This window comes from Lissotriton helveticus, chromosome 2_1 (assembly GCF_964261635.1).
Source record: "Lissotriton helveticus chromosome 2_1, aLisHel1.1, whole genome shotgun sequence".
Classification (NCBI taxonomy): domain Eukaryota; kingdom Metazoa; phylum Chordata; class Amphibia; order Caudata; family Salamandridae; genus Lissotriton; species Lissotriton helveticus.
Window position 1 is genome coordinate 98222499 of NC_136059.1, and position 27433 is coordinate 98249931.

The window sequence follows — 27433 nt, forward strand, 5'->3', positions numbered from 1 at the left end:
GGACCTCCCCATTGATCCAGCAAAACACATCAACCATCTGATTCCTCAATGCAACGTTTCTTTTAATATTAAACCAGACTAATGAATAAACTTCAGAAGTATCATATTTATAGTCTATTTGCTTACAATTACTCCTTTAGCTAAAGTACGAAAAATATTAACTTAACCTGTTTAGGTCTCGCGCCTGCGATGCATATGGCGAAGCCATATGCCATCGCGCAGGCGCGATACTATTGTTGTCGGGTCTGCTTCCCAGGAGACAGGAAATGTCACGCGCACGCTCTGGAAAGCGATCGGCGCCGGCCGCGCGCGTTTCCCAATCTCCTGTCTCTCTGGGAACCACACAAGCAAGCCCAGCAAGCCCCGCCAAGGCACCACGAGTGAACGCAGTAAGAGTTGTGCAGCCCGCATTACTATGCGCCCCATCTTCAGCGCCACTCTAAGGTAATTAAAGCGCACTGTTGCCAGCCCGAAGCACCGCAGGCTTAGATAGCGTTACTGCAATCAATCTGCATGCGGCGTAAAGAAATCCCAGCCGCCGCCAGACACTGTGCTGCCGAAGCATAACTAACTTGAATGTACATATTTAAAGGGGTAAAAAAAACAAGACTTTTAAATGCGGGCTTCATGTCATGGGACTTTCTTTGATTGAAAGATAAACATTAGCTGAGGGATTATATCGGAAGGTCAGCCCTTGCACTCGGCCCAGAGAAGGTTCATATGATGCTGGAGAAGGATGTGGTGCATTTTCAATTGTCATGTTGTAGAGAGAGACAGCCCTGGCTCCTCCGTGCACGTAGCGTTGCTTTGAGTCATTCTGCCTATTATCTTCACTTTCATCCCCGAACTGGTTTTTTTTGTTTTAATAACCCGAACTCTTCTTTATTTTTTTTTTTTATTTCAGTAATTGTAGAGGGGTGCCTAACATGTTGTTTATGAATACGCTTATCTAAATGTGCTCCTGCCAGGGGACACCTCTGGTAGGAATGGGAGGGTGTATCAAGGGCAGAGGCTAAGAGGACTTCGCCCCTCCCCCCTCCTCCTCAGCTGCCTTTGCACGACTGACTGGACTGCAAGACTTCAGGTCAGTCTCATCTGAAGTGTTCCACTGGTCCTCCAAAGAGCATTTTACAGCTTGATAAGGCCGCTTTTATTTTGTTATTGCTTTATGTGCACCCTGTCGCCTCACTCCCACAGCTTGATTTTCTTTCATGCAAGGTAACGATCTGCAAGGGATAGACCTGACGCAAAATAAAAACAAATCACAGCAGTGGTGTCCTGTACACTTTGGAACAGATTTATCAATACTTGTTGCTTGTAGGAATCGGGAGGCGGGAGACTAGCCTTCAAATCGGTAGTCTCACACCTGAATCGGGAGGGTTGGCATGTCTGTACTACCGGCTACGGAAAGCACTCAGAACCTTTAATGATAGGCACCCAGTAGAGCCTATCCCGCTGAGCCCACTGCAATAGTTATTGGCAGGACCCTCGAGAGTTAAATTAGTCACTCGGTTATATAACGCTATGCAAGCAGAAACGGCACCCTAATCCAGTAAAGCAAGGCGCGATACTATTGTTGCCGGGTCTGCTTCCCAGGAGACAGGAGATGTCACGCGCACGCTCTGGAAAGCGATCGGCGCCGGCCGCGCGCGTTTCCCAATCTCCTGTCTCTCTGGGAAGCACACAAGCAAGCCCAGCAAGCCCCGACAAGGCACCACGAGTGAACGCAGTAAGAGTTGTGCAGCCCGCATTACTATGCGCCCCCTCTTCAGCGCCACTCTAAACAAGTTTTTGCAGGTTGTGTCCTGTGAAAGCTCCTGCAGCAGGCAGGCAGGCTGCGGGAAACCTGAGCTCGGGCAGTAACAGCAGAGCAATGCTGGCTGCAGGCAGCCACGACTCTCCCCTCCTCTCGGTTGCTTACACGGACCAACTTAACCGGGGAGTTAGGTGTCCAGACTCTGCACGTGGCACGGTCGGGGTGATCTGCGAGAGTCCTGGCCCCTGGAGGATTCCTGCCCCTTCCCTGCTTCAGAGCCTTCAGTCTGCCAGGCTGGCACGAGTAAGTATACATTTTCGTTAGCACAGTCTCTGCTTGATGGATGTCTTCATTTTATAGGCACCCGCTCTTGTCATCCTCCGTGCTTTCACCCCACGAGCAGTGTGCGGCTAGCTCGGCTCGAAGTGCTGAGCACTCACTGCCTGGTCTCGTCAGCTCCATTGGTTTTACCCCAAGATCAGCGGCGAGCTCCACCCTGCTCTCACAGCTGTGAAAATTAAAAGTCTTGTGTTTTTTTTGCAGAACGAAGTTATTTTTCAACAACCAGCTGTTCCTAATGGCCCCTTGGGTCAAACGTTTGTATTTCTCGTTTGGCCCATCTTAGCTCACTGCTCAACCCGGTAAAAACCAATAGGGAAAACAAACAATCTTTTCTGTGGCAAACCCTCCCTTGAGATCATGGAAAAATAGGCTGCTGTAAATATTGCACGGTTAATGGCTGTAGGTGTCTGGGAGGTTAAATATGTGTTGGGTTTAAAACCAGTGGCTTTCAGTGTTTAAGGACAGGTGGCTTTGTTACTGCCACCAGCACGTGCCTATTTCAATGAGGGCGACAGGCTCTGTTATTGTTAATAGTCTGGGAAGTAAACTTTCAGCGGAAATCCCACTCGACACGCACATTGTTGTCAATGTATGGCGGGACTTTAAGTAATTAAAAGCACCACCACATCCACCACCACCACCACATCCACCACCACCACCACCACCACCACCACCACATCCACCACCACATACACCACCACCACGTCCACCACCACCACATCCACCACCCCCACATCCACCACCCCCACATCCACCACCCCCACATCCACCACCCCCACATCCACCACCACATCCACCACCACATCCACTACATCCACCACCACCACATCCACCACCACATCCAACACAATCACCACATCCACCACCACCATATCCACCACATCTACCACATCCACCACATCCACTACCACATCCACCACCACCACAACTACCACCACCACGTCCACCACATCCACCACCACCACATCTACCATCACCACATCCACCACCACCACCACATCCACCACCACCACCTTATCCACCACCACCACATCCACCACGACCACATCCACCACGACCACATCCACCACGACCACATCCACCACTACCACATCCACCACTACCACATCCACCACTACCACATCCACCACCACCACATCCACCACCACCACATCCACCACCACCACCACATCCACCACATCCACATCCATCACCGCCACATCCACCGCCACCACATCCACCACCACACCCACCACATCCACCACCACCACATCCACATCCACCACCCCCACATCCACCACCCCCACATCCACCCCCACCACATCCACCACCACCACATCCACCACATCAACCACCACACCCACCACCACCACATCCACCACCACCACATCATCCACCACCAACACATCCAACACCCCCACATCCACCAGATCCACTTCCACCACATCTATGTGTGTGTGTGTGTGTGTGTGTGTGTGTGTGCTCTTTGTGTGGCTCTGTGTGTGTGTGTGTGGTTGCACATGCAATAGGTCTCACATTTGCGAGAGATTAAGCTATTAGCATTATAAATGACAATGCCATTTATTTATCTGTTTTCAAAACAAACACATACATAAAAAAATTGTCATTTACAATGCCAATAGCTCTAACTTTTGCAAAGGCGAGACCGTTGCATTGTAAATGCTTGTTTTATAAGTGTGTTTACTTTAATACTTTAATAAGCAGAGTGTTGCTGGTCAGATGTAACTTGGTTTCATAAATGAGGCGGCCTGTTAGATTTTTTCACATTTCCTCCACAATAAAGGGATAAAGGCCCATTAATTCAGCAAGATCCAACTTCATTTCAATATTAGTTTTTCATAAAGAACCCTAAAAACGACCCTTGTGTGTCCTTAAAACCTTTCTAGAACAGCTCCCTAGGAACACACCTCTATTTTACTAGATGCCAGAAAGAGGTATGGCAGCCTAGAAGAGAAGACTCTGCGCCTGGAAGACAAGTACCTGGCCGAGTCTGATAAAATCAGTGGATGCTAAATTCACATCATAAATTCAAAACATCGCCTAGAGACCTTTTAGAATGTAGTGGACAAACGCCCAAAAACTTCGTTCTTTTCCATCGATCTTGGATCTGTCTGCTTCATGTTCTACCATACACCTATCTGTGGCCGCTTACAAATGACATTTTTTGATTCCGGAACGAAGTCAACAAATTGGACAAAGGAAGTACAGATCACCCCCTCCCCAAACCGGCTTTCATGGCAGCTGTTACTGGGCTCTGCCCAAATCCCTCTTATTGATCGCTTATGTTGGCATTGGCTGAGATGTCTAGGGACGGTTGTCTGTCAAATGCTTGAAGAAAACACTGACCTTTTTCCCAGACCTCCATTTCAGCCCGGCGAATCGTGCCGTAAGCACTGCTCTTGCGCGGTATCAATGAGGATAGGGCAGAGAGGAGTGGGATATCAGAGTGATCAAGGCATGGACTTTTAAGCGTCATCTGACCATTTATCCACTCCAAAAGATAAAGGAATGTACATTATATTTTGATAATGATATGTCTTTTCCACAATAGATCAACTCTATCTTAAAAGTTACTTGTTATAATTTAATACTCTAAACTCTACCCTTCACTTCTAAGAATGGTCAAGCAACACTGCTTTACTAGACGGCAATGCTAAATTTGTAGCAACGTTGTCGGTCTTACCCCTCGCCCCCAAACACAGGCGCGTCACAAACCCGAAATGGAACACAATTGTGGCAAAAAAAAACGTGATCACGACAAACCTAGGGTTACACTGATTGACCCCATGCGATAAGGTGGGCTTTAACTTGAGCTGAACAGTGGAAAGTTGACAGACATATTCATGCTATAACTGGATCAGATTGTAAGAACACGGTTAAACACCATCAATGTTAAAATATCTGTACATTTTAAAAGGTGTATAGATTCTGATACTGGGGAGTTACATCCAAGTACCTGCATTTTTTTTTTAAAGTTATATAAATAAATATTTCATGTCACCTGCATATACCAATACGGTCCCTCCATTGTGGCTTGTTCTGTTTAACCTGTTGTTGTTCTGAAGCAATCCTTACCGTGGCATGTGGTAGTGCAGCCAAGTTGCAATAAATAAATACACATATATGAACAAGGATTACCTTCAGGCACTGGGGTGATGGAGTTCACTTTGAGGTGCATATTAGGTATAGGCACAGCACATATATCCTTCCCCAATCTCTGTACAGGGGGTAGAATGAATGTGATTTCATATTTGTGCAATATCTTCAGAAACCCCACCTGAAAAACAAAGGTATTTTAAAAGTAACTAAAGATGCACTCGTAGTAGTCAGCAGTTTATGCCATTATGTAGTAAGCAGTTACAAAACGAAAGTTTCAAAACATCTGAATTTACAAATAAGAGCAGAAAAAACAATGCACAAACTAAGGGAGAAACAAATTGATATTCTCAGCAGAGTCGAGATTGTTTTCAATGCCAGATTTTATGGATACAAAGAGTAGGCAGGTTAAAAATAACAAAAAACTAATTTCCACTCAGAGAAAGGAACGCCTGGTGAAATCAATGTTTCATTGTTTGCAGGGTGTTCACGTGTGGTCTATATTTAAATAGTATTGTTCACGGGGCACGGCTATTGTCCTGTACACATGCAGGTGTGGGTACACAAAAGGAACAAATAATTCAAGAGCCGGCTCTGCATGCGAGTCCGATTGTGCCGGCTCTGCGTCAATGTTCAAGGTGGGCGCTTCCCACTGCTGCTTGCTTAATTGCATTTTATTGAAAAACCATCACAAAGATGGACTTTCCTGCTCCGCAGGGCGTCCATGCTTATTTTAGAACTGCTATGGGAAGCTGCATTTTTAGGTCTGGCCTTTTTTAGCTGTATACAAACCTTATATAATCAATATGTAATCACTAAAAATAACACTTAAATTAATAATAATCTGTAAAGGTCTTTGATCAGCACACTTCTGTCATTGCTTCATTTGAGTCTTATTCATATGTTGGATCAGCTCAGCCAACATCATACATGGAATGCCTTCATCGGCTCTGTTTCCACTCTGAATCCAGTTGGCATTTACTGAAATATCTTCTGGCAAAGATTTACTCGAATTTGGAGCAATGTCCAGATTGAACCCTCCCATTTCAACCTTTGACGAGCTGCAAGTCATCGCCAAATGGTCCGCAATCTCTGGAAACATACTACACACCGGAGCGCTCCTTGTCCTGCTAGCCAACAGGAATGACAACAAATCAAACGTTTGTAGTGAGGTACCAATCAGTGGACTTTGGTCATTGTGAAAAATTCACCATGCAACAGAACACACGAAAACCAAAAATGGCGGAAGCCACAACTAAAATCTTGCCATACCAGCTTTTACTATTAGAAGACGAATACACAACGGTTGACCTCGAAAGATGAACACACGGATAACGCACATCCATGGGAGGTCAGTTGTGGTGTAAATGTCTCCACGCATTAATTCAGGAAAAACTTCTCATTGATGAGAATAAGAAACTGTGTGCTTTGCTCTATGGACCTATACGGGAGCTGCGGGTCTGGAGTATGGCCGCCCCTAAAGAAACCACCCAAAAATCTGAAACGGGACTCTCGTACTTTTAGCCACGAGATAATACTTTGTCCTCAGCATACTTGTAGACCTGATGTGGATGGAAGTATTTGCTAAATGAACTCCACTGCTCACCATAGTAGCTTTGGGTTGGGCAAATGCTAGAACGCCCGTCTCCAAACTCATGAAATGCACGTAGCATCTCGGGCATCAATTCCCAATACAGTTGTTGGTGATAGAAGAACAGGGCTCTATGGCAAATGGCTTGATCAATGGAAAAAAGAAATGAATCCATGGAAGGAATGCATTAAAAGGAAGGGACAAGTAAATGGGACGAAGGGCGGTGGTTCAGAGAACATCCACTGGACCAGCACCGCGACTCTCACGCACACTTAGGAGTACAATGTTTCTAGCACCCACAAACTGATGGAAACAGCACCAGGGTGGGGTTTGAAGGGCTAGAGGAGAGGAGCTTTCTGATAAAAAAAAACCTTTATCCCCAAATCGAGAATCTAAAGGTTTCTGGAACCAAAAGAGGCCAAAAAAAAGGGACTCTGAACAGAGTCACACGAAAGAAGTTTTAGACCAGCACATAGAAGGTGTTGCGTTCGAAGGCCTACAGATTTATATGTCCAAAGGCATAAAAGTATAGATCAAAGCTAGCATGAAAGTAAGGTCTGCGAGTTGCCAGTAAATGTACATCTCAGTATGCAAGTTCAACATTTGATATAACCACCTGCAGCAGTGAAGGGGAAAAGTTCCTAAGGGTTTACAAAAGTGCATTAGCAGTGATTGTCAGATCAGACACTCTAACACCACCAAACCGCAGCATGGCTCTAGCAAGTTTAGAGTCAGGATCAGAGTGAAACCAGGAGTCCTATTGGAGGGTGCTCATCCACTGCCTGCTGTGGAACAGGGTCATGCATCTATTTTCTGAAAAGAGTTAAACTCCTCTATACTTCACATTTAATGAGGAACCACAACCAGGTCTCTCTGTTTGAAGGTGCTCAAGAGCAGCAGTGAAGTGAAAATGTGAGACATGTCCCACTTACACTCCTTTTTCAAAAAGGCCCCAGCAAAACATCCTTGGGTAATGTTGGAGATAATAGATATATTAATGTGCCAAATTCCACCAGGAATGCCTTGATCCCCAACAATGCATGCTGTCCCACAGATTACCCCCAAAACTCCTGCCCCTACGCATTGGGTTGCCTGAGAACTCATGAACTAGCGGAGGAAAGGAGATGCGGTCATTCTTGTACATTGGGGTGCCTGAGAACTCACGAGTAAGGAGGGAAATGGAGACGGTGCATTCCATCCTCTGTGTTCCCTACTTAATATATTACCAACTCAGGAGCTTAAAAAAATATTAGCAAGTTGGCGTCATTGCATTAAAGTGTTTCTCAATCATCACAGTGAAATCAATTGCGATTGAGAGTCTACACTTTGTCAGATATGAAGGCTGATTTGCTTACCAGTTTGTTTAGTTCCCCATGTACTTATCAACCCAATGTAGGCTATGTTAACCTGACAAAATAACTGCATTTTACAATCAATTCTGGTGCTCTAGTCCTCTGTTATCTTTAAATTCTTACCTTCACCATGAAGTTTCCCTCATCGTCCTGAGTGACAATGACAACCGAGTCATGGAGCTTCTCTTCGAAGTGGACATGGTTATGGGCCTCATCGGTTTGTGCTGAAGCAAAGCGTACCCCGCTCATTTTATGCTTTGTGTCTGTCAAAAGAGGAAAATAACACTCTTTCAATCAATATGTTAAGAGGAGATGGAAAACTCTCTTTCAATCAATTTGTTAAAGGAAGATGGAAATAAAATCTCTTTCAATCAAAGTATCAAAGTGTAATTTGATTTCTAGACCTTCAGAGCGGCACTTGCGCATGGTTTATTAGGCACCTTGATTATTTTCGAACATGTTTTTATCCAATGTCTCCCGAAACAGTGAGATCAATTTCATGTTTTAAAGTAAAATTGAAAAGGACATTCTACTTACCAGCAGCGACCCCAAGGAGCAAATGAAGACAAGAATTTTGATACAGAGGGCATCTACCAGAGATTCCTGTCTTAATTACATTTATGTTGTATGAAGCCTCGAGAAGATTGTGATGAAGTTCAATACATGACAAAATCTCACTGCAGATCCAGAATTCATTCAAAAAACATCAGGTCAGAAGCCATCAAAGAATTGTGAGCGGTCAAATTAGCCATGTTTTGAATCTCAATGGATGATCAGGTATGGCGCTTACAGTGCCAGGTGTTTTCAAATTTGCTACCAGTGAAGCTGCTTTCATTGGGATTTGTAGATCATCATTAATAGTAGCGATGATTTGTTGAATCGCTCCTCCACCACGTAATCCAACATCAAGTGCAGCAAAACCCCAAATGATTTGGAATTCCTTTAACAGGCCAATAGTTTACTGGAAAATATTTTGTACCGAGAGGTTTCTCTACAGTGTGTGATGCATCAGCTTGTAAGGTGTGAAGTGTGAAATAGGGGGAACACCCTAAAAGCAAGACAGCGTGTCCTCAGGTCTTCTAGGAAACAAGAGGCCATGACTAGATACTCAATTATCACTCTTTACTGTGAAAACATATTCAGAAAATCCAAGATGAACCCCGCGCCCACAGTGCCACTGGTCTATGAGAATCACTGCAAAGATGTCTTGCTTACCCTTTTATACCAAGTCCAGGCTGGCATCACTGCCAAGTAAAGTTCCATCCTGTAACTCGACCAAGTCAAGATTGCTAACCTACTGTAGAGAGCTCTAGAAACCATCCAGTTTCTTAGAATGGATACATGGATAAATAAAGATAGAGTGTGGATGGAAATGTAGGATTGCAAACCAAATCAGTGAACTCTGGTCTCTCTATCATTCTACAAAAGGCCTAACTTACAACTGCCTCTAACTAACTGCTACTGTTTCCAACTCTCTCCAGACAATGGCTGAAGGGGCTGGTGTTATGATGCAAGGACAACACTGCTGCGATGATGCAAGCCGTTTAGCTTATGGTACCACTTTTCTGCCAACAGTTGCAGCTCCCACCTAAGAGTTCTTCTCTCAGTATAGCTAGAGGATTCCAGACCTCTTTGCCAGCCTTGAACACATGGTCAGTCTTCACTGCAAATGCCACTTGCTTTGGTAGGATGGAGGAGATGTATTATGCAAGGCCACTTAATAGTACTAACTACGTTGGCGTTTGTAAATCTCAATGTGTGTCATGAGCTGGATTTCTAGGCTACGCAAAATCTTTTTATGACATGGAGATAAGGCCACTGCTTCCTATTACCTCCTTCAGATCAAGGTTTGAACAAGAATGGTAGTGAACAAGAATGGTAGTGAACAAGAATGGTAGTGGTCAGGAAGCAGGCTGAAGAAATACTCAGTATCTTGAGGGAAGGAACTTGGATTCCCTCCCCCAAAATAGATACATAAATAAGTAAACAAAATAAAAGAAAACCCTATGGCAACAGGCAGAGCAATACCAGAAAACCATAGAACAATTCAGCATCCAGATAAGCTGCAGGACCAAAAAGAGATGCAACCAACAGTTCCATAACTTGGAACAAAAAGGAAAAAGAAAACAGGAAGTCATTTCTATCCATGAAGGTTAGGGAAAAACAATACTAACCTATGAACTGAAATACACTATCCCAAATTTAAGCTGGACATGAATTCCAAAAGAAAAAGATGCTCATATTTGTATTTAGGCCTGACCAACCACAGTCTGAACCCCACGTTAAAAGCAACTCACATGTAGTAGGAAAAAGACTCAATGTCCGAGAGCAAGCTGTAGCACAGCACCGTAACACCAGACGAACCAACTGTTGGGGAAAATGATGGTTCTTTCAGATGAGGTGAGTGGAGCATCAGAGGACGCAAAGACTAACCACAGAGATGCCTTGTACTATTGATCGCAGTATGGGACCAGGCTAGAAGACAAGGAAGCGCCCTCCAATAGAGCCAAGACCCCAACAGCAGCACACAATTGCATCAGAAAACACAAGAATGTCCTGTGGCAGAGCAGCGCCCGGCTGTAACTGGTGACTGCCTCGAAGGCACACAGATGCCCAATAGTAGGAAATGTTCATTCATCCATTTAATAGCTGTAAACCTGTAACTACTACCTGCTTGGGAAGTAGGCTACATCTCTTCTGATTCGCAATGCAGCCAACTAGGTCTAAGGCTGACCCACTGTCTGAACAACCGAAAGTCCTATCCCCACCCTACCACATTTTCAAACATAATTACTATCAAAACCAAGATCAGGAACAAGGAGGTAATATGGGTCCTGGGCTGAGCCTCAACTCACAAATGGTAGCGACCACAAACTTTATTGACCAACAGAGAAGAAAGGACATCGTCTTGATCCTGTTTTCAGCAATCTTTGTAATATGCTTGTACTGAAATCACTTCCAGTTGCATGGTCGCATCATTACTTGATACTGATTATTGTGCCGGGTCAGTCAATTAGCGGTCATCCAAAAGAGACCATAGCTGGGCCAAGCGAGACTCCATGAAATGAGAACACATTAATGGTAACTCCAGACCTGAATTAGGAGATAATATCCTTACTTCAAAACTAAATTTCATTAATTGGATTAAGACCACCTTAGACCAGACCATTCCATTTAGAAACCATAAATCAGTACAATATGAAAGACAGGAGCTAAAAAAGGACTGTAAAAGGCTAGAGAGGAAATGGACAAAAGTCTTATGACTCCAAGAGTAAACTGGCTTACAAGAAGGCTGTAAAAATTTAGAAACCATAAATCAGTACAATATGAAGGACAGGTGCTAAAAAAGGACTGTAAAAGGCTAGAGAGGAAATGGACAAAAGTCTTAGAAGCCGTTACCACGACTTGCGTTGGAGGGGGTGCGGACTTAGGGATTTTTTAATTTACTATTCCAACACCAGCCTACGTACAGTAGGGAAGGTGTTGGATAGTAAATAAAAAAATTCCTTGTCCTGCCGCGCCCTCCAGCGCAAGTCGTGGTAACGACTTGCGTTGAAAAGACCGCGTTGTAACGGCACGGCGTTGTAACAGCCGCGTCGTAAAGGCTGTTCACCTCTTATGACTCCAAGAGTAAACTGGCTTACAAGAAGGCTGTAAAAAAGTTCCATTCCGAGGTTAAAGTGTCCAGTTCACTTACTCTGCATCCAAAATAGACAAGGCTTCAAATTCAGCCAGAAAACTGTTTTACATGGTTAAATCCTTAACAGATCCCTCATCTAGTAGTTCTGTACCATCACCTTCAGTGGCCCGTTGCAATGATTTGGCGAATTTCTCTCTTTTTCTTTTTAAAGTTTACAGACATATTCCCATCACTTTCTGAGAAGTCGAAGTCTTCACAGTTACTTATTTTGCCTTGAGACATAGGCTTCTCAGGTAGTCCCTTTCATCTTTCCGTCTATTAGTGCAGAAGATCTATTGGCTTTAATCAATGTTTAACCAATGTGGTTAAATCAGGCTCACCACTAGACCGGCTGCTCTATTGTTTTGAAGCAGGGGTTGAAAGTAATTTATCCAGTATCACGAGAGTTGCTTAATCTTTCTTTAAGGAGTGGAGTTGTTCAATCTCCTTGGAAACAGGCAGTGGTAAAACACAATTTAAAAAAACACAAAAAAACACCATGGATCCAATGTTTAGGGAAGGATATTTTCCTAAAGCCTGGAAGACTGCTTCAATACTTCCTCTACTTAAGAAGTCGAATCTGGACCCGAAGGATCCTAATAACTTTCGGCCGATCTCACGCATCCCCCTGCCAGCTAAATTGATGGAGAAAAGCATGAATGCACAACTAAGTACATTCTTACAAGAGGCACAAATTTTGGATCCAACGCAATACGGGTTCAGAGAGGGTCATAGTACTGAGTCCGCTCTCTTAAAATCTACAGAGGAAATCAGGGCCGCGCTGGATCAGGGAGGCAAAGCCGCAATGATTATGTTGGACCTGTCGGCCGCTTTCGATACGGTCCATCATGACTTGCTGCTGGACCATTTGTGGGATTGTGGAATCCATAGTAAAGCTTGGGATCACCTGAAGTCCTTCCTCTCGGATAGAGTACAAAAGTTTCGCTCGGCGCATTCTGTTCTAAACCCTTCTCTCTGCCCTGCGGAGTGCCGCAGGGGTCCTCGCTTAGCCTCACACTTTTTAATGTCTAGGTCTCCCTGCTGGCCCCCCTGATCAGATCCTTTGGATTTGCTCTGACATCGTATGCAGACGACACTCAGATTGTGGTGTCTCTGCGGTCTGGGCGAGAGACGGAGACTGCTACCCGATTCTGTGACTGTATGGAAGCAGTGGGTAAATGGATTACCCAAAATTGTTTAAAACTCAATTCCGGCAAGACAGAAGTCATTCTGTTTGGCAATGACCTCAAGTTGATGGCCAGACTCTTTGGGGGTGCTTCCGATCCCTACGAGGAAAGTAAAGAACTTGGGTGTGCTGATTGATGACAACCTAGAGGACCAGGTCAATGCAGTGGTCTCGGCGACCACATTTGCTCTTAGAGCATGCAAGAAAATCTTGCAGTTTCTACCCAAGGAAAACCAACGTACAGTAGTGACGGAACTAACTTTATCGCGGTTGGACTACTGCAATAGCCTTTATTTAAATATTCAGGAACGACTAATGCATAGACTCCAACTTTTACAAAACTCGGCGGCCAGACAGCTCTCAGGAACAGCTAAATTTGCTTTGATCTCCGGAGAGATCAGAAGACTTCACTGGCTGTCCATTAAGAAACAGGTGCAGTTGAAATCACTCTGTACAGTTTACAAAGCGCTTCATGGTAACGGCCCAGAACACTTGAAGCAACAGTTTCGGTGGTATGTCCCCAACAGACCGCTTCGGTCTCTGGGAGCAAAATTGGTAATGGTACCTATCTCTAAAAAAGCCAGCTGGGGAGGTAGGAGTTTCGTAACTGGTGCAGCTAAGTCATGGAACACTCTACCACTTCATCTTAGGAACAGTCCTGATTTACTGGCATTCAGCAAAGCCTTAAAAACCTGGCTTTTTGACACGTAACTCCTAGCTCTTTACTTATATCTTGTTGGGTTGCGTACAGACAGCGCCAGGACACCGTCGGGTAGCAGTTTGCGCTTTAAAAATATTTTAACATAACATTGTTAGTTGAAAATTACAGACCAATTTCCTTGCACTCGAGGGGTGGGAAGAAGGTGGAGGAACATTTCAATTAGCACTTATCATAATTCTTGGAAACCAATGAGATCTTGCACCCTACATAAACAGGTTTTAGACCGGGACACAGAACTGGGACAACACTACTTGCAGGAGCTCAAAATTATCGGTTTGAATCCGTAACCCACCCAGTCTTGATACAGAGACTTGAATGTGTGGGTGCGAGTCATCTTACTCTAAACTGGCTCACATCATTTCTTGAGGACAGGAGATCTCAGGTTTTTGACAAACCATGCTACTCAAAGCTATGTTCCATGAAATGTGGAGCGCCTCAGGGCTCCTCACTGAGCCCGACTGTTTCATCTTTATGTGCGCACTCTGTCCGGGATCGTACAAGCCTGCAGTCTTACAATAGTTACCTATGCTGATGACAACCAAATAGTAATATAATAATAATAATATAATAACCTGCATTTCTGTATGTTTTTATGTCTTGTATGTTGTGTTTGTACAGTATTGTCCTGAGAAGGAAACCCACTCTTACATATAATGCACCTTAGCGCCTGCAGCACATAGTTTATGTTCTGTGTCACTACGTGTAGCATAGTTCACATTATCACCACTCACATAGGTCCTGAGGAAAGCCAGTTTTACAATTAAAGGCCTGGTTGAAACATGTAGACCACCCACTGGATGCAGGAGTACCTTAAATACAACTCCGCCCACATCCAACGCCTTGCTTTTAAAGCTGCCAGAGGCCCACACAATAAAGTAATCTTTCTGGGGATCACTGGACAGCTTTTAACCTCCACTTTTCACGTCACCCACACTGCACACTCAGCAATATACCTGCTCCGGTGTAATCAGGCGTAGAAGCACACCCGGGACACACTAAGTGTCATCGGGTGGGCTCAATGATGAAGCATGCCACCAACTAGGTTGGTGGGTGAGGCCTTTCTAAAAGGGAAAACGCTTCCCTTTTATATACAACATACACCTTTGCGACTTCCCCACATGTCTAAATAGACTAGTTCTTGCTGATTAATAAGAACCCAAATAGTAATGTCTTACTCCAGAGAACCACTCATCAGTGTATCAACTTGGAACCTGCTTGAAAGAAGTAAGGCATTGGAGGGCTAATTGCTGCCTCAAATGTAATGGTGAGAAAAACAAAGTCACAGTAGTTGGCAATAGCCGGCCTTTAGAGTGCTGGCCAGAATCTCTAGGAATTCCTCCCACCCCTAAAACTTTGATGAAACAAACCTTGGTATTTGGTTGGACTGCAAATTTTCTTTTGAGACTCAAGCTAGCAAGGTTGCAGCGAAGTGTTGAGCATGGCGTGCTGAGAATGCTTAGAATGATACTAGACCTCCTCTATTTGACCTCTTGAAAGGTTAATTGTACAGGCTCTTGTCCTGTCATGTCTTTCTATGGAAATTCCCTTAATCTTGGTTGTCCACTATATATAATCAAAAGATTACAGGTATTGCAAAATGCTGCTGCCCGCCTCCTATTATAGGTTCCTAGGCATCACTCAGTCTCGAGTTTGTTGACCTCATTACATTACCAATAAAACAAAGGATTCAATTTAAGGCCTTTGTATTGCTCAAAGGGTGTACTACAAAAAGGATTCTTAACTGATACAGTCTTTGTTGCAGCCCTATTTTCCTGCAAGAGCCTGAGGTCTACAAATTCACTGTTTATGGTGTTTCCAAAGGTCCAAAAGACAAGAAGGGGCGGTCGCTCCTTCTCCTATCTGACCCTTTAACTTTTCTTACCAATCAGGATACGCAAAACTGAAAATGAACTAAACTTCAGGAAGATGTTGAATGTTTTGGCCTGTCATGATATTTAGTACTCCAAGACGCTAATGGATTAGGGTCTGTTGGGTTGTTTAGCTCTCGGAGGCCTTTTGAGTAGCCATGCGCTCTATAAATTGCCTAAAATAGAAGTTCACTATCTTCCAAAGGAAACTGCTCAAAACCCCTAACCATGTCCACAGCAGAAAAGAACACAGCTTGTTTAATTTTGCACCTACTTCATAACAACTCCAGATATACCGCATACCAAATGAGACTCCAAAACTTCTAGAATAAAACAGCAAGACTCAAAAAATAACAATCGCCCACATCAAAACTATAAAGATTTCGGTGGCTTCCTGTAAAGGCCAAAATCACCTTCAAAACATATTCACATACTTGCAAATGCCTGGAGGGTTCTAAATTTGCTAAAAGAAAAGCAGTCACTAACAACCAGTATGTCGACACCACTTAGAGCGAACCAACTTGTTAGTTATCCTCAGAATTAAAAACAAAACAAGAAACTTAAGTCTTCAGGGTCAATCAATCTTACCTCTTGAATGATGTTCAGTTAAACATCCCAAATTCCACCAACGTGATTAACTTTATTGTGAGACTCACCACTCACCCACTCTATCTCCAGGATATGTATGGACATAGAGATTTGGTATAAGATTTGAGTCTCATTAAAACTAAAAAGGTGAAATTTTGTTACGTGAAACAATATATTGCAATCAGACAATGATAGCCATCTGAGGCTAGAAGGCCCAAACAAAATGACCACTAAAGACCACAATCTTCCTCAAAGAACAAGGCAACTGTTTCCCAAGAATGCCCAGAAGAAATTGAGTTGCACAGTGTATTAATAAAACTAGCACGTCATTAGTTTTACCAAGAAACAAATTCTACTTTACACAGAGCTGTCAGCTGGCCTGAAATGGTTTTAGAAAAAGGGTGATTACTAGATTCTTTCAGTAAAATCTTTAAGGAAATCTGAATTTGGCACCTTGTACAACAGAACATCTGGCATAAGTTATGGACACAATAAAGGTGATCTTCCGCAAGATACACTTATTGTATGAGCTTGAAGAGATAATACATTAATATAGGTAGCCCAGTATTAAGTTTCTGGGATAAAATAGGATTCTGAATTTACAGGAATGTTACGAAAAATCCCTTCATAAACTTCTAGAAATGACTCAGAAAAACGATGGCCAATCCACTGGTTTTCAGAACTGATGACAGACATAGCCCTAAAGAACATTGTTGAAAAGCAGACCAATTAAGTCTTAGCAGTTGTAACAATCCTTTTTTGGAGGTATTATTGGCAGATTATTTCAGACTTCAAAAATGTGTCCATGCCTTTCCTTTCCAAGGTTTGCACCCAATTGTACAATGAGACCAGGGTGCAAAAAACAGAAGACAGACTTCAGAATCGAGCATATTATTCAGTCTGTGATCTCCCTTGCTGCGCTCATCTCCACGCTTTGGTGATGTATCTGTGGGATGTCCAGCAACAGTAATGGTAGCAAGAACCTATAGACTGCTGAGGCTGTACGAGAATGAGTGTTGGCCTGCTCACAGTGCCAGCCTTTTAGGTAAATCCGCTTAAATCCCTGAAATGCATGGCGGACACTCAAAACAATGATGACCACAGTGTCTTGTGTGGCTGCTTTTATTGACTGTACAGCTCCAACCTCCTGTTTTCTGAAGATATTTATGACATCATGAGACATGTTCTGTATCCTGGGCGGTTATCGTGGTCAAGCTTTACGGGTTTAAGCCAAGTCTGCCTCTTCAGCGCTGCTCCATTAGATTAATCCATAAAATCAGTGTATGGCACATTAAACCAGTTTCATATCTGTCCTTCATTGCTGCCTTCACCTCTTATCTTTGTTCTGCCATCAGAGGCTACAGTAAACACAACATCCGCTCACTGTGAAATCAATACTGGTGCCTGCGGCAGCCACTAAATATTTTCTTTCAAGATTAACTTGGGCTCCTTCCTTCATTATTTGCCAGAAGTTACTGGACAAGGCTCTGAGTAGTTACACGATTACACAACCTTTTTATTGATAGCCGCTGGGCCACCAGCTCTGATACTGATGATTTTAATTAATGGGGTACTTATTTTTCATGAACAGAAAATTGAAGTTTCATCAAAGGCCTCTCTGGTTTTTCCAGGAGACCACAGAGAAAACTCATTATGTGCAAGTTAAAAAAAATATGGTTTATAAAAGTCACCAGGTTGTAAATTGACACAATGACATCAGGCAGCTAAGACTTGAGCTTTAGCTAGAAGTATCATTTGGGGATCTCAAATTCACCAAATTCGTCTTTCTTCTCTGTAACTGGTTGATAATTACAAATAGCTCCCATCATCAGTTACAGCTGTCCTTCGAATGCGAGGCCTTCAGCTGGCCATCACAAAGGTTAACGGGGATGTGGTGTGTCCTTTAAGGGTGGTCGCATGCAGGTCAGATCGCCTCCCTCCAGTTTGCGGTGGTTCTGGTCTCAACTCGGCTTCAGGTCTGAACACTGTGTCTAGTTAATGCTGGAGGGAATCTGACACTATTTCTGCTCAATTCTCGTGAGGAAGTCTAATGGATTCACACATAGGAGGTTTTACAGCATATTTTCTAGAGGCTTTGCATTTTTTCCCTGACTTTGCTTAATGCACAGGTGCAAGGTGAGATGTCCTTGTACTGCGATAGCAGTCCAGGGTGCAGATCTTAACAGGGGTGCCCTGCAGGAATGCTGGGAGTCCCAGTCCTATGGGGATAGAAATGCATGCTGCAGGTAAGGATACATGTGTGTATGGAATTGGAAAATGTTTGGGTGGATGGTGGAATTGACAATGGAGGGCTCTGATAGCTCTGTGGATGTCTCAGCATAAGGGAACAAAGGTGCACAGTGCAGGTTAGTATAGATATGCATCATGAGAGCACTGTGAATGTGAGAGTAAGGGCATATCTGTGCAAATTCTTTTAGATATTTAGCGTAAGAACCATGCAAATGTGTCAATATGGCACAAACTAAATAAGTGAGGTATTGTGAGAGAAGAAACTGCATCTCCATCCCACACCTTCTATTTTCTCCCCTTCTAGTCGTATTTTCTCTGTACTTTGTTTATCTCATCTCCCTTCCATCTGTTCTCATTACTAAGTCCTCATATCTCCTACGTCTCCTCTGTTCTCATCTTCCTCTTCCTCTCTTTTCCCCCTGTTCCCCAACTTCACTCTCATCTAGGATCTGCCTTTCACACGGTCTCGCTCACTTTCTCCTACTTTTATTTGATCTACTGCTCTAGCCTCTTGACTAGTGAAATATATTTTACGTGAAGGTGTATTTTTGAACCACCTGCCCTCTAACACCGAAGCAACATTTGCTATTATGAAACCCATACTGATGACAATGGGGCATCCTCAGTGCAAGCGTTTAACAATCACTTTTCGACCTATGCTTAGGGAAAAAGGAGCATCAAGCTGGCAAAGCAAGAATTTACCCAGGGAGTAAGATGAAATAAAAACAATAACATCCAGTATAAAAGCTATACACTATACTCCTAATCAAAATGCTAAATATGAGCAATTAATTTAATTGAGTAAAAATATATGACATGTAACAAAAACTACAAAGTGTGCAGTCTAGTGCGGTTTCAAATCCACGCACCGCCTTAACCCATTAATTCCCGTTTCTGTAACTTGGGTAGAACAAGAACGCATGCACACAACACTATTCAATAAACAGGACCATAAGATGCTCCTGGAGCAAATCAAAAGAATTTTATTTGCAAAGCACTTTACTGTTATTTGTAGCAAGGTTTGCACTATATAAAACACCAAAAAAGCGAAACAAAATTAGAAAAACGTTTAAAAAATCCAAGATCTGAACACTTTAAAGGTAACACCAAAAGCTCAGTTTAGGTTCAAGTATCAAGACTAATTACCAGATCATTATCCTCTTACCAGAGCTCACCAATCTTGTCAAAATGTACCTGGCAAGCGGACTTAAATTACTTGTAGACAAAGCACATCCTTGATTTCTTGCAGATGGGCTTTCATGCAGGTATGGGAAAAGTACCACACTAGCTACCATTCTGGATGAGTTGAATCTTGTTATCCGTCAACCATGCAAACCGTATTATCTTAGAATAAGGGTCTCCAACCTTTTCTGTAATAAGACCTACTCATGTTCAATGAAAATCCTCCAGAGCTACTATTATTACTATAGAGAAGTAATAGTAACCAAATCAGACATGGTTGCATTAGTGGCAACACCATGCAAGATTGCCAGTAGTGATCGGTGCATCAGGCATGGTTGCCAGCAGTAATGTAAAAAATGCTTTGACAATATAGATGCCTCTACATAGGTAATGTATAACAACCATATCGGTAATGGCCCTAGCACCAAGTTAATATTAGTAACAATCTCCTCAACACACTTGGATTTTTTCACTGAAAGATCAGCTTGATCTATATTTTAGAAATACAAGCATTTTTCTCCAAACATCACCTTATGAATACTGAAAGCATACACACTTGTGTCTTGAATACATGCTTTTCAATTTAGGTATGAACATTAATTCAAAAGCTTTTTATTTAGTTATTTGGGCTGCCCACAGCAGAGCTATTTTCAGGTATCTGGAGAACTACCAGTAGCTCATGAGCTACTCATTGGAGAAACCGGTCATAGATCTATCCATTGGCGCCGATAATGTAGACCATTCAATTTCGACACCCTGGTGGTGGCAGGCTTGGTTGAAGTGGTGCTATCTGATTTTCCTCTTTCCTAGTCAGATGATGCTAATAATTGCCACACCCACCTTCCTGTTCAAAGAAAATGCCAGTCTTGGCTGGAGTTCCTTGTGACTCAGCCCTGATCTTCTTATGCAAATGAGTTGCGGAGCATCCTGCGCTTTGACTTGACCTCTATCTCATCCTGGTCCTCAACATACTCCCCAGACCTTATTATCTCCTATCCAGGCCATGGCGATCAGTAATTTGTTGAAGCTGAATGCAAACAGGACCGAGATGTTAAACTTGTACCCGTACAGGGTGCGAAATCATGCTATTTGGCCTCGCCAAATATGGCCTCCACCATCCCTGATCAATCAACGATACTAAAAATGGAAGCTTTCATTCTAACAGACAGCTTTCAATTGGAGAGAAGAGGAATCCTGTAGTCTAACCATCTTGTAATCAAATGAGGGAACTGCTAGCCCCGGTGGTAGTAGCTGTGGTTTTCTCTAGAATGGACTATGAGAATGTCTGCTAAAAGGGCGCCCTGCTGGACTGATCCAAAAGAGATCAGAACTTGGTTGATGGGTTAGTGTTTAATATCTGCAAAGATCATGTCTCTGTTGCCCACTGTACACTCCCTTGGCTGAACAGATTCAATTCAAGAGCCTTTGTTCAGCCCTTCTGCCCTTTTTATGGTCTGGCTTGATAGCACAGCTGTCGCCAGACAATTATGTGAGCATCATTAGTAAGGGGCTTTGGCTCCGCCCACAAGTTGGGAACCAGGAGTACATGTTTTAATTACACAGAAGTTGTGTGCTTCCACAAAAGAAGTGCTTGACCTCCACGCAGCTGTGATCATTTTGCTTATTTATCCAGCGAACAAGCCTTAACTTTAAGGGGTACACATATTACACTGGAATGCTATTAAGAGTTTAAGAGTTTCAGATAACTAGACAATTAATGTTGTTTTTCTCTGGCTGCAGCACAGTTGGGGCAGTCATTAACCTACATGGATTTTTAGGTTTTGCTTGTCAGTGCAACTGACACCTGACCTTTAAACCCACACCAATATTATTCCAGTGTTTTGCTTCCACAAAAATGCATATCTATTCACAAGCTACTTACCTATAAAGAAGCACATTTCCATACAACATTTCTTGCCAACGCTTGTTGAGGGATTAGGCCCAAATGCATGATTGCAAGATGCTATGTCCCTGCTCCGTCTATCTCCCCCTTTTCGCTCTTCCAGGCTTCAAAAGCATTCCCCTTGGTGGTGGGGCTCTCTCAGTTTTCAGTCTCCAGCAGTGGTAATACCCATCTTTGGCGCTTCGGCTGACGGCCAACCACAGAGGTTTCGGAAGCCTCCGACACTATACGTACTTTGCTAACTGTTTTTTGTCTTCGTTCGTGTAGCTCACTCACTTTTTTTCCCATAAATCTAGAGCACAGATGGCTTTAGACACATTTTGATTCCAAGCACATTATTCACTCAGTAAAAATGCCCCCCCCCCCGCCCCACTGGTTTCTCATTGATCCTACTCAAACCTATGTGCTGTGAGAAACTAAAAGACCCCATAGGGTACATTACAAGGACCTAGCAAACCCCCTCTGAGTTGCATGAGCTTATAACAGTACTTAGCTTGGTTTGTCTATAAGATAACGTAGTCCTGGGTGACTTGCAATATCTCTATAACGCATGCAAGGGTACATTTTAGGATATATTGCTACCTCTGAGCTGTTTTCATGAAATGTGTGGTCCTGAATTACTGGGGCCCAATGGAACCAAGCACACTCTGGAAGGAGCACCAGACTGCCACGGTTGTGCAGGAAGGCCAGAAGCTGATTAGTTGGTATTTTACAGACTCATGAACACATCAGAAATCAAATGTAGGCTTCTAAATATAGTAAAGGGCTGAGCAGACACCCGTCTCCATCTTGTACATTGTGCTTGCGGGAGACCTGCCCATGCTGTGCACAGTAAATGTCATGCTGGGGGTCATGTGCTGATGATGGAAGCTGGAGCCTGTTCTTCCATTGTCTGACCAGCACACCTCAGTCTCACTGCAGCGAAGCAACAGATGCTGCACAACAAGCTTTAGTGCGATAGGTGCAGTGGCACCCGGGCCCTTGGATGCGAGGGGCCAAGGTGTCACAGTTACTAATATCTTTTAAACCTTCACAGGGGGTGAGGAACCCATTTTCCTCAAGAGTATCAGCGCAGGGCACCCTCACACTGCAGTGATGCACAGACACATGGCAAAGGGTTCCACACACTCCACAGCGACAATGACCGCGAGTTGATTTGTGCAGGACTTGCTCCCAGCCTTCATTACTCTTTCCATGGTATTGTGTACAAAGAATCTGAAACTATGTTTGTCAACAGGATGAGTCGCTCGAAACACAAACTAAGCACCTGCGAGTGAACCCCGACACAGGTATTTGAATCAGTGCACGGGCTGGACAGTCAGCCCCATCACACCACACACACACGCGTGCACTCACAAACCACGCACGCTCCATGCACGTGCGCGCGCACACGCACACACAAATCCACACATGCACGCACAAACACAACACAAAAGTGTGCATACACACACACACACACGCATCTACAGCCACATGCCTCCAACAAAGACGTTGTAATAGTCTAGTCTGCCGAGTACGGGAGACAGAAGAAACAAAGGACGGGAATTTTTAGGGAGGTCGAGGAACATTTTTCTTAGAATTCTATAAATCAGAAAACAAGCGGAAGCTATTTTGCTCACCTGCGTAACGCAAGACAAATCAAGCTAAAAATGGAATCCTAAGTTACATATTTTCGCCTCTGGGATGTCAGTGGGGCCCTTGTCTACTGAACAAAGGTTCAGAGAGACCAGATCAGAAGGTCTCTGTGAAGGGATAAGAATGATCAAGGTTTTGTCTGCATTGATTTTGTAGGAATTCTGCGGAGCATCCATCCAATGATGTGTGTTATAAAGTGTTTCAATTTGGGGGTGAGCTTGGAGAGGAGCTTGGAGAGGTTGAATTGGGATCGAATTAGCTGAACCAGTGGACGCACAAAGATGTTCAAGAGCCCAGGGCTCAGGAAAGACCCATGAGAGACTCACTGAGGTGCTGACACTTGATGGTAGGGTTAAAAGGAGGGGGGGAGGGGGCGACTGAATTGGTGACAGCCTGAGTGGGATTTCCAAGGTAGGATTTTATACAAGGGTCTGATCTCGTTTCCCCCACTTCCTGGAGACATCTCAACAGTAAATGGTGGTCCAGAGAGTCAAATTCTGCTGAGAGATCCAACATTACAAGGAGCTAGAGTTCAAAAGGTCAGCAGATGTCACCTAGGGCGATATTAATGCATTTTATGTGCTATGGGCAGGGCAAAAGGTAGACTGGCTTTCACTCAAAAAAATGCCACCCTCAAAAAATTGCGAGCCTTGGTGGTATGTTTCGTGTCTTGAAGATCACCAATCCACAGTAAGAACTTGCGAGAATCAATGAATCATAAAACAATAAGTAGGATTTCTTTTTCACATAGCCTTGTCTTGCAAGTCTGCTATGGAACATTCAAGGCTTAAACAATTTACTGGCTGACAAGGATGCACTAGATGAGTTATGTCCTAAAGACATAATTTGTCTGCAAGAAACCTGGCAGCTGGCCACCATACATTGGGCAGAACATTTGAAATTTGTGTAAGGGACCGAAAACTCTGTGAAAGGGAGACATCCCTCTGGAGGAGTCTCCATTCTTATACATACATCATTGAAGCTGGAAGTAAAAGCTCTAGCGAGTGGACTGGGGGCATATATATTCTTGCAGGCAACGAAGCAAAACGCAAGTTAGGAAACCCGCTTCATTGGTAATCGGAAGAGTCTATAAAAACCCAAAACAACCGAACAAAAAGGCAGTCATTGGGGAATTTTCAAGGATACTAAGAACCTTACGGCAGAAATATGCTGCAGGTACATGGGTGATGGCAGGAAACTTCAATAGGTTTCCACAGGGACCTGCAGACCCCCCACATGGCAACAAGAAGATTCAGTCTGGCAGACCCCAGATACTGTGGGGAAAATCAAGAAGGATAAGGCCGGAGATAAACTAACTACCACCCATAACTCGTTAGTCCTCAGAATCCTTGATGGAGGAAGCACTTTTGGTCAACCATCATCGTGCACATACATAATGACCTCAAGTTCATCACTGACTATATTTGGATGTCCATCCAACATTTCCCACCTCCTGACCAGTGATCACACAAGGCTAGTGAGCACTCTTTCTACGGGAAATTAACAGACTCCCTCAAATTCAAACTATGGGCAACAAAGAGGGCACTTGTGGGTTGCGAAGAGTATAGGTCAATAAGAAGTCACGGATAGAAATGCGAACAAAAGGAGCACAAAAGCAGCTGCTCCTACCCCAGCACTGCGTTGAGTTCCTGGAGAAGCTCTGTTGGACCCGGCCTTGTGGCGTGGTCCTGCCCCTCCCACATGGCAGGCCCTGGACGACATCGGCCCGCCATTGACCCGCTGTCGCCACCCAGACACCACCCTCAACGAACTCTCGACGAGAGCCGCCCCCTGGCAAACCCCGGCTCTCCCCCCCCCCCCCGGGAACCCAGCGGACCCGGCTTGCCCCAACTCGGCAGGTCCGGTCACCACCCCGGGCCACCCTTCCGGGCCCGACTCCATCTTGGGCCATCACGTCCCGAGCACGTGGCCTCGGCCTAACCCCGGCCGCGGCCCCAGCGAAGCCCCGACATCGTGGCATCAAGATCAACCCAGGTGGTAAAGTGGCCACTTGGCAGATCCCGGAGGAGAGGGGTTTCGATGGCCCTCCAGCCGTCCCCGGACGCCTGGTATCGATCGCCCTCCGGCCTCCCTGGGCGCTGGCTCCACCCCCCTGCTGGGTGTCTGGACACCTTCATCCCGGCCCCTCTGCCCCCCAGGCGCGAGGATCCGGACATTAAAGGACTCCAGTCCTATATCTGGGCCGGCCCTGGATCAGGAAGTCAGTTGTATCTGGGAGTCGAAGCCCTGCTGACCTCGTCGCGGCTGATCCTGATAAGAACTCTGGAACCTCTGAGCCCTGCTGACGCTGTCGCGGCTCTGCCAAGCTGAACTACCCTCCGAGCCCTGCTGACGCTGTCGCGGCTCTACCAAGCTGAACCATCCTCCGAGCCCTGCTGACGCTGTTGCGGCTCTACCAAGCTGAACCATCCTCCGAGCCCTGCTGACGCTGTCGCGGCTCCATCAAGCTGAACCGTCCTCCGAGCCCTGCTGACGCTGTCGCGGCTCGACCAAGTTGAACCATCTTCGGAGCCCTGCTGACGCTGTCGCGGCTCCCGGTACCCCCCAGCTCGAGGATTGAGAGCTGTGCGCAGGGTTTCCTAGTAACAGCTGGTACCAAGACTGTCCCGCTACCCCCTTCCCCGGACATTGAGACTTTGTTGGGATCCCCCGATCCCCCTGTACAGACTGCTGCGGAACCTTGCCTTTATTCCTTATCTACTCTTGTGTGGTGTCTCTCTGTGGTGGTGTGATTGCTCGGGTGTTACGATAGTACGAGAAGAGCCTCGCCAAGGAGGCCTCTCGACGGCGCTCGGCCAATTCCATACGGGGAGGTGGGTTTCAGGGCGGCAGTCAACCATCTTCTGCCCCCCCGCCCCCCTGGAATCGCCTTTCTAACAAGCTCCTTAATTTATTTGCCAATAAGGAGAGTATTGCAGGAAAGAGACAAACAAGCAGCTGCCCCTGGGACTGAGGGACCTTAAATGTAAGCTAAACAAGCTTCTGAGAACAACACGAAGGAACAGAAGTATATCAACTAGAGTTCATGAGATTCAGAACACGATGAAGGCCTATAGAGCCAGCGTATGGGAAGCAGCCAGGCAAGAGGTGGACTTGCTATGCATGGAACTATATGAAGAGGGAAAACTAAAAACTGCAAGATTCTGGACAATTGTACAGAAAACAACAAGCAAAAATAATTTGAAGGTCTCCTCTGTTTCCGCACACAAGTAAACAGAATACATTTCAAATCTATACCCCACTGTGGAAGATGGTCCTAGGATGGTCCATATATCGGTTGACGAACAGGATCCCTTAGATGAAAATCAAGAGAAATGGAGGGAAACAATGGCAGAAAAAGACCAGATCGCACAAATATTGGCTTCATTTTGGTCTGCAGGGGCACCAGAACTAAAGGGTCTCCCAACCACATTATTTAAATCAGCCCCAGCGGAATGGGCCTCTTTTTGAAAATTGCACTGCGACAAATAAAGTGCTGGACAGCTGGAGAGGTGCCATTCAGCCCCAATTTATAAAAAAAAAGGGTGCAACTGATCAACCAGCCAGTTTTAGGCTAATTGCCCTTGTAGACATAGAGGGCAAACGTTTTGGGAAAATCTCTGAACAACGAGCAAGAGGAATGGGCAAATCTGAAAGGGTTAATCCCTATGACTCAGCCAGGTTTCGGGCCTGGTCATGGAACGGAGAATAACCTAATTATTCTTGTCTCTCTGATCCAAGCTGCAGTGGCGGCCCCTCCATTAGAGCGTTGGAGCGCGGCCCCACTGCTTTCTCGCAGTGCAAGAAGCAGAAAATAAAATGGTATGCAGCCTACATAGAGAAAATGGCCTCCATATTCGTGCCCGGCTGGCCACCTTCGGGGACTCCGCGCTAATCACAACGCTGCCATTTCAGCGTTGTGATTGGCTTACAGGAGGGGAGGGAGCTGCAGCATGCCTGTTCCTATTCAGAACGGCGGACCCCGGCCCAGGAGGAGAGGCAGCACGGACTCGGTCAGGTAAGTTTTCTTTTTATTTTAAACCCTCCCCCCACCCTTTGCACAAGTATTGCGAGCAGCGACTGCAGAGGTGCATTACCGGGTCACAGTTCACTAACATTTGGAAAGATGGGGCAGAAGCCGCACGAAGGGGAGAAGACATCCTAGTTTGCGCAGTGGATAGATCCCAAGCGGGACCATCTTGAGCCCGAGCAGAGAGCTTCGATGAGGAGAGCGGAGCGGGCACACTGATAGAGGAATGTGCATAAGCTTCAGGGAAGAAACAT

The 27433-nt window shown here is 44.8% G+C and overlaps 1 protein-coding gene across 5 annotated transcripts in view; it reads right to left on the reverse strand.

Moving 5' to 3' along the window:
* ADISSP (adipose secreted signaling protein) overlaps nt 1-27433 on the reverse strand; it is a 367956-nt gene that overhangs the window by 143339 nt on the left and 197184 nt on the right. For all 5 annotated transcript variants that reach the window (XR_013606974.1, XR_013606973.1, XM_078674546.1 and 2 more), the window contains 2 exons: nt 8261-8400; nt 5237-5375 (listed from right to left, as the gene is read on the reverse strand). Coding sequence is in view for 3 of the 5 variants with exons in the window: in XM_078674546.1 (XP_078530672.1) it covers nt 5237-5375; nt 8261-8400 (279 nt within the window). In the remaining 2 variants the exon portion in view is untranslated. The remainder of the gene's footprint in view (nt 1-5236; nt 5376-8260; nt 8401-27433) is intronic.